Source organism: Orussus abietinus, unplaced genomic scaffold (assembly GCF_000612105.2).
Source record: "Orussus abietinus isolate OABI.00-Male unplaced genomic scaffold, Oabi_2.0 scaffold1, whole genome shotgun sequence".
Lineage (NCBI taxonomy): Eukaryota > Metazoa > Arthropoda > Insecta > Hymenoptera > Orussidae > Orussus > Orussus abietinus.
This window is the reverse complement of record NW_019396017.1, coordinates 625,642-632,425: the sequence shown is the minus strand read 5'-3', so window position 1 is coordinate 632,425 and position 6,784 is coordinate 625,642. Positions and strand designations below refer to the sequence as shown.

At 41.3% G+C, this 6,784-nt stretch overlaps 1 protein-coding gene across 1 annotated transcript; it reads left to right on the top strand.

The window, feature by feature from the left end:
- Positions 1–3,984: 3,984 nt before the first annotated feature.
- On the top strand, positions 3,985–6,784 carry LOC105697917 (uncharacterized protein KIAA2013 homolog). Its single transcript, XM_012421655.2, has 7 exons — positions 3,985–4,475; positions 4,571–5,042; positions 5,131–5,368; positions 5,483–5,721; positions 5,845–6,072; positions 6,196–6,470; positions 6,554–6,784. The coding sequence occupies exons 1-7, from the start codon at positions 4,295–4,297 to the stop codon at positions 6,739–6,741; spliced, it is 1,821 nt and encodes a 606-aa protein (XP_012277078.1). The 5' UTR covers positions 3,985–4,294; the 3' UTR covers positions 6,742–6,784.

Below are 6,784 nucleotides of genomic sequence, written 5' to 3'. Positions count from 1 at the left end.
TTTTATGTCCCTTCATTGTACTTGGTCTGTGGGTTTTTCCCAATCCGAGAGCCGGATTGCGGTCAGGACCGACGGACCGGCAGTTGCCCTAGAGAAGTCCCCATGATAAGACGCCGTGAGCAGTCGAGAGAATAGAAAGGAACATGAGGAATGTATTGCGTGCAACGTTTCAAATTTAAACCAACGCGACGCGAAATATATTTCAATGACCGACGGCATTCTCATTCATGAAGAGGTTCAGAGGAGATTCCATAGATGTCGGAGGGGGGGCGTGCGCATTTCCATGCCGACGCGCGGGGAACTTGAACAGAGATGAGTTGGGAGATCACCGTCACCGGTCCGATAAAGGATCGACCAATCACGGTCCTTTATCGGGCCGGTGACGCCGTCCAATCACGGAGTCGGTCACGGCCGGGGATTGCGGCCCGGCCGGCGGATCGTCAGTTGCCCAGGGGGGTGACACTCTAATGGGAGAAATTAGATGGTGTTTGCAGCGCCATCTGGCCTAGTAGACGGAAGTGAAGAACTAATTTTGCGCTTGCGCGTTACTCATTAACCAGTGACATCTGTATTATTTCTTCAGAATCCTGTAGTACCCTGGTGACATCTATGATTTTCATTTTTTACCTTCTACTCAACCTACCTTCTTCTGTTTATTTAAAATTTTTATACGTTTTAATCATCAAATTTTGAAATAACCTGTAATAGCGATAATAGCTTTAATAATAGAAAATGTAACAAACTTTAACAATAAATAATTACTAGAAAAAGTGTGATTTTTATTTCTGTACGATAGAAACCCAAGACATTCAATGCGTTCCTTATTACAAAAGAAGGAAAATTAATTCTCATTTCGTGGCCAATAACGTATTGATTTTGTAAATATATTTTAAGGTTGCTACAAATTATTATCGTTATCATCGAATAGAAATACAACGAAACACCGTAGGATGGTATATTCATGTACATATATAGATATATGTAACGTGGTGAGTAGAATGTAAATGACATTACTATGGGTTATGTTTCTTTGAAACTCATAGATTATTATAAAAGAAAAATGTTTAATTTATCTCATTATTATTCATATTTGTTCATATTACGAACCCGATCGATCTGAAAATAATGATTTCAAATCATATTACATTAACTTAAAATTTATAATTGATAAGAAATGATTATAACTAAAATATAAAGTTAGAATTTCAAAGAAATTATTATATCTGTGAGATTTGAAGCTAATAAGTTACCTAACCTTATTAACTGCAGAATTTACAGTAATATTAGATCATTTTTTCTTAAATAACAGTTTCTGAATGTCATTCAATTTATATTTATGGCGGGAAATTTGCTAGTTCATACTTCCGGTACTATTGATCCAGAGGTCGCTACAAACACTAGTCTCGAAGAATAGCAAGCGAGTGTCAGCCCCCTGCAGTTGCCCCTGAAAATTTGCCGCGATAAGATGTCGACAAAAATTAAGAATATGGCGGGGGGCGCGAAGGACGTATTGCATACCACGATCGAAATTTATATTGACAATGAGGTTAGGACGCGACAGTGATCACGGTCCGCGAGTGCCGTGGACTAAATATCGTTCAGCGAAAGAAGAGGAATTCTACGAAGGCAGTAGAAGCATGCAGCCAATTCCATCATCGGGACGGAGGTGGAGATGGAGCCGAGGCTTGAAACCCCCAGGTCTCCTTCAGGAGGGATCTCCTGGGGGTGAACGGCACGAAGAAGACGAATCGTCCCGTTGGTGAGTCGGAATTTCACCTTCCTCCGGCCTCCTCATGCCGCAGGACAAAAGGTCCGTACCGGCACGGAGGCCGGTTGTATGTTTACATTTTGATGCGAGGGACCGCGAGCCGACGAGACGATCTCTCGCCGACTCGCGAGTGGTCGTGTTGATTTTCTATGTTTTTCCTGTGTTCTTTTAGAGTAGGAATAGATTTCTCCCGGGTCCGCGGTAATTTTCCGATCGCGATCCTTAATCGAGCGCCGGGAAGTCGGATGACCCTCCGACTTCGGGGCCGCCGGTTCCGCGGAATTTCTTCGAATAATTAAATAAAAAAAAATTTAAAAAGATGTGGGAGAAATATCTCGCGAGGAGCCACACCCGAGTCGAGGGGGCATTTCGATGTGCCTGCGTCCAAGAGTCGCCGCCTCGACGAGGGGGTCGGTTTCAGGGTTTGCAGGTTTTTTCGGCCAAGCCTTCCACTACCCTGGGGCCGTAGTGCGAGCTGGACTTGGCCTTTCGATCTTATGAAAATTATGAATTACCGATGTCGAGTAGAATCCGTAGATCGATTTAGCGCTATAAAAATTAATTTAGTTAGAATTCTTTCAGCATCGGCAACGGTAGGTGTCTTTTCTTGTGGTCGCGTTCCTTCCTGGCCCCCGCCCTTCGACTCCTCCAGGAGACAGTCGAACGGTTCAGGGCCAGAGGGCGCGGTAAAATAATTTTGTAAGTTCTTTCGGTTGCCATCTTGATTCCAATTGCACCTATGCATTTAATTTTTTTAAATTCGATTAAGGATGGCAGCCGATGAAAGATGTATGCGAGAGATTTGAGCTCGGGGGTCGGAGGCATCCCGGGATGTCCTCCCTAGATTAGGCTATTTGTCCCCGGGTGGAATGAGAGAGAATCGTGGAGTGAGTGTGATGGAATGAGTGAGGTTAATTTTTTTAATATATCTAGGGAGGTAGGCTAATTGCCTGGAGTGAATGTCTAGATGTAAGTAGGCAGGGCCAGGGCGAAATCTCTTCCTTGGGGTTTGGGGAGAGATCCCGAACCTGGGTACTTATATATACTATATTTTTACATCGTTCGCGCTTCCGAAAGCGCGGAGGATGTCCGTCCTGCGCCCGGGGTTCTACGCTGAGAGAAAAAAATAACTTTACAAAAAAAAAAAGAATTTTACTGGAGCCGAGAAATTTCTTTAGCAGGAAACGTCTAAATTGCCGCGAGTCATTCATTTTAGTCTGGAAAGTGAATTATTCGCTCAGCGTACTCCCGGACACCCGCGATCGTGATAAGTTTCTTTCAGGGATGCAAATTAATTAGACCGCGCTTGGGAATCCGGATAATTGTGCAATACGCACGGACTGCGCATCCTCGGATCGCAGGTCGTCGTTTTGCTAGCTTTTGAATCTGCTCGCGGAGTAATTTTTTTTTTTCAAATTCGCAAAATCAGGGGATTTCTAAGCGTTCGAGACGTAGGGGGCTCTGCCCGAAGAGACTACAAGTGTCGAAGAGGCTATATGCCGAAGCGGCCCCTTAAGAAGAGGGCAACTACGATGGCCTTCCGTTCTTTCGAACGGATAGTCATCCATTTTTTTGGCCACGTTGTCCCTCTCATTTTTTGTATATCATTTTGTCAGGATTGACGGGGAAGAGACAGCGAACAATCATTTTGATTATATTTTGTCGAGTCTGTATTTAAATGGATTTTTGCTTACTTAGTGATACGAAAAATACCAGTTCAGTATATTTAACGGGATCGATGTATGTACCATTAATATTCTTGAATTTTAGTAACTTATTCACTGTCTAATCTCATACTTCCTGGATTTTTTGTTAATGTTCTGTTTTGCCTGTCCTTTTGTGCCCTTTTCCAGGTTAGGTGGATCACTTAATAGGATACACTTTTTTTTTTTCAAGTCGTCATTTCAAGGCATCATTTTCATCGTCGTAGAGTTTGCTGGACTTGTTGGTAAAAGATGTTAAAGGGTGTTTGTTATTACAGAGATGAGTTGGAATATTGCTTACTGGCAGGGTCGTGTGATCGCGCATTTGCCACCTGATACCCCTCAATGGCGGCCCAACTCAAGGATGAGTTGAGAGTAGAGATAAGGAGGATTTTTGAAATGGGCCGCTATTGGAATGTATCAGGTGGCAAGTGCACGAGCCGCCTGCATTCTGCACCGAGTGCAGCATAGAATGCGATCGCTCGACCCAACCCGTGAACAATCTTTCAATTCATCTCTGTAGAAAGTTTCTTCAAACTACTTCAAAACTTATCTGAACTTATCTGAGTTGTGTCGTGTAGGTGTCGATTTGTAGACCGGCTGTTTATGAAGCTAAAATGTTAGCGAGTAATTAGCAAGTTAATGAATTCGAGTAAAAACGTTTTATTTTCCCGAGCGGTATCGAGTCTTGAGCCACTGGATCGAGTGTCATTCGATAGGTTAGGAGGATTCGTCGCTCCGTAGAGGTTATGTTTACTGTCAAACAGGATCTGTTCAAGAGTACGAAAAATCGTCAATATAACCGTGAAATATTCTCCACGCGATGAGAGGTAGTGGCATGCTGGATGCTCATGAATTTGGCAAGCGAATAAGGCGATTATTGGACGGTAATTACTCTTACCGCAAGTTACTTCTATTGCTTGTCATCTGCGGTGGAGCTCTCTTATATTTTGGTCCTCCATTTGCTCAGTGGCTTTTCTCTAGTAACAGGGAATCTCTCGAAGGTGAGTTTATAGAGTTCTAAATCGGAGTAGATAAGAGTGTACCTTAGTAAAGGTTACGTTAGTTAAGTAGTTTAATGTGAAATTTTTTCACGTAGCCTTTGAAGATCGTTGTATCGGTGAGAGATTAGCCAGCTTTTACTTTGACACCATCGATTATAGTGCAAATATTCTTCATGAACCACCTAAAGAAGATGAACATAATTATTTACCCTATGTTGGTAATGGAATATTGGGAGTACCAGTTTCACCGGAAGGATGGTTATATATTAAACATGGGCGCACCTTATCACTGCCTGTACGATGGCAGCCACTAGTTTCCTATCCAATGTCGGAAGGTAGCCTTTACCGTGAAGCTACCGTAACTCAATATACCACAGGGATTGTTCATAAGTTTCAGTGCCTTAGGGAAGGTTACCATGTGGATTCTCAGTATTACGTACATAGAGCTTTCGACAGCTTACTCGTACAGAGTATAAAAATTGCCAATCCTTCTGGTCTCACTCATGAAGTGCCCTTAAAAACTCAAACATCTGCATTCTGGCCTGATTCACATACTGAATCCATTAAGTCAGTATTCTACTTATATTCTACTCTGTAGCATAGTACACTACACATTCGAACATAATATTTATTAATCTCACGTACTTTGATTTAGAATTGAGGTAGATGGAACGAGTAATGAATATAGTTTGACTTCGGGATATGTTTCTTTACCCGAATCTGATAAAGTAATAGTAGTGTCTGTGGTTTATAATGTGCCACCAAAAATAATGCAAGTTAAACCCAGAAGTACAATGAAATTTGAAATTCTTACAAGTATACGATATAGCGATCCAGTATCCTCGGGGCAGTATCACAGTGAACGTGATGCTACTCAAAAGAAAGCTATAGAGGTTAGAGAAGTTTTTAGTTTTTGATTGAACTTAAATTAATCATGGCATTAGTATTTTAATGTATAGTAATATTTAAAAACACTTTGTTACCATTTTATATTTCTGTGCTGGCAGATAATGAAGAAGGCTTTACTGCGTCAGCAGCAAGGGTTGAAGGATGGGCATGTACATATTTGGCAGAATTATTGGCATACAGGATTTAGTATAAGTGACTCAAAAGCAAAGGATGCCATCAATGGGCACAAGATTAACTCAACAATGTATTACGTTCTGTCGCAAGTACCAAATGGTATTCCAGACATCGAGAAGAGTGTTGCTAATAATGAAGGCTGCTTTCGCGGTCATCACAATTTGTGAGTTTCATAGGGCAATGTCGAGTAAATTTCATGTGCGTTACCTTTTTCTTCTCCTTAGAAGGATTTCCGGAGTTAGGATTTTGATAGGCACCGTAACAATACTTGATTTTTCTCCACTAGAGATGCACCAAAACTATGGAAAGATACCTCGTCAATAGATGGAGTTAATGAGATAGTCAGAGCATGGATGATAACTTTGGAAAAACAGGGCTGTCATCATCTCATGACAGGTAGCCCTTCCGCAGTGCAACAAGCTATAGTTCTTAGCCTTGGCGGATTAAGATTTAGCAATCAACATCTCGAGTTCAATATTGATCCTCAATACCTACATCGAGATTATTTATTCAGGTATCAATAGAACAAGATCTTATTTTTTTAAAAAGAGAGTCTAGTTTAAGGCATCCGACTCATCGAGACTTAATTTATTTTCATTTAAGTGCAATTTAACGGAAAGGAAAACGTGTTTTACAGACGAATAAGTTATGGAAACGTTACCCATGTTAATATATCCGTAATAGTTGGGGAAGATAATCGTGCGGTTCTAAGGGTTGCATTGGATCGTAGCGATAGCACTTACTATGGATGTGATGCAGGCTGCTTGGATGCTCCAATTCCGTTGAGTCAATCCTATAAATCATTTCCTGTAAAGCTTACGAAACCGTTGACTGCCATTCTATATATTACATCTGATCAGCAGCATATGCAGGACTTGCGAAACGCGTTGCATGTTCATGCCGTTGACGAAGGTACATTTTATTAAATTTCTTGAATTAGAAGATTATATTAGTAGCAAAACGAACATTTTGAAGTTCATTTGATTATTTAACAGCTCCAGCTCATGATCATCTCGTGATGGCATTACACAAGCACGGTCATCAGCTTGGTGGGCTACCCACCTTCTTCTGGGTAAGCATATGTTTTCTGATCATTGTATTCCACCTGTTTCTCTGTAAATTAATTTTCACCGAATATTGCGATCATCAGGATCGCCAACGGGTGCGATACAGTAAACCGTAATCTCTGTAAATAATCTGTTATTGCAATATATATTTTTACAAAA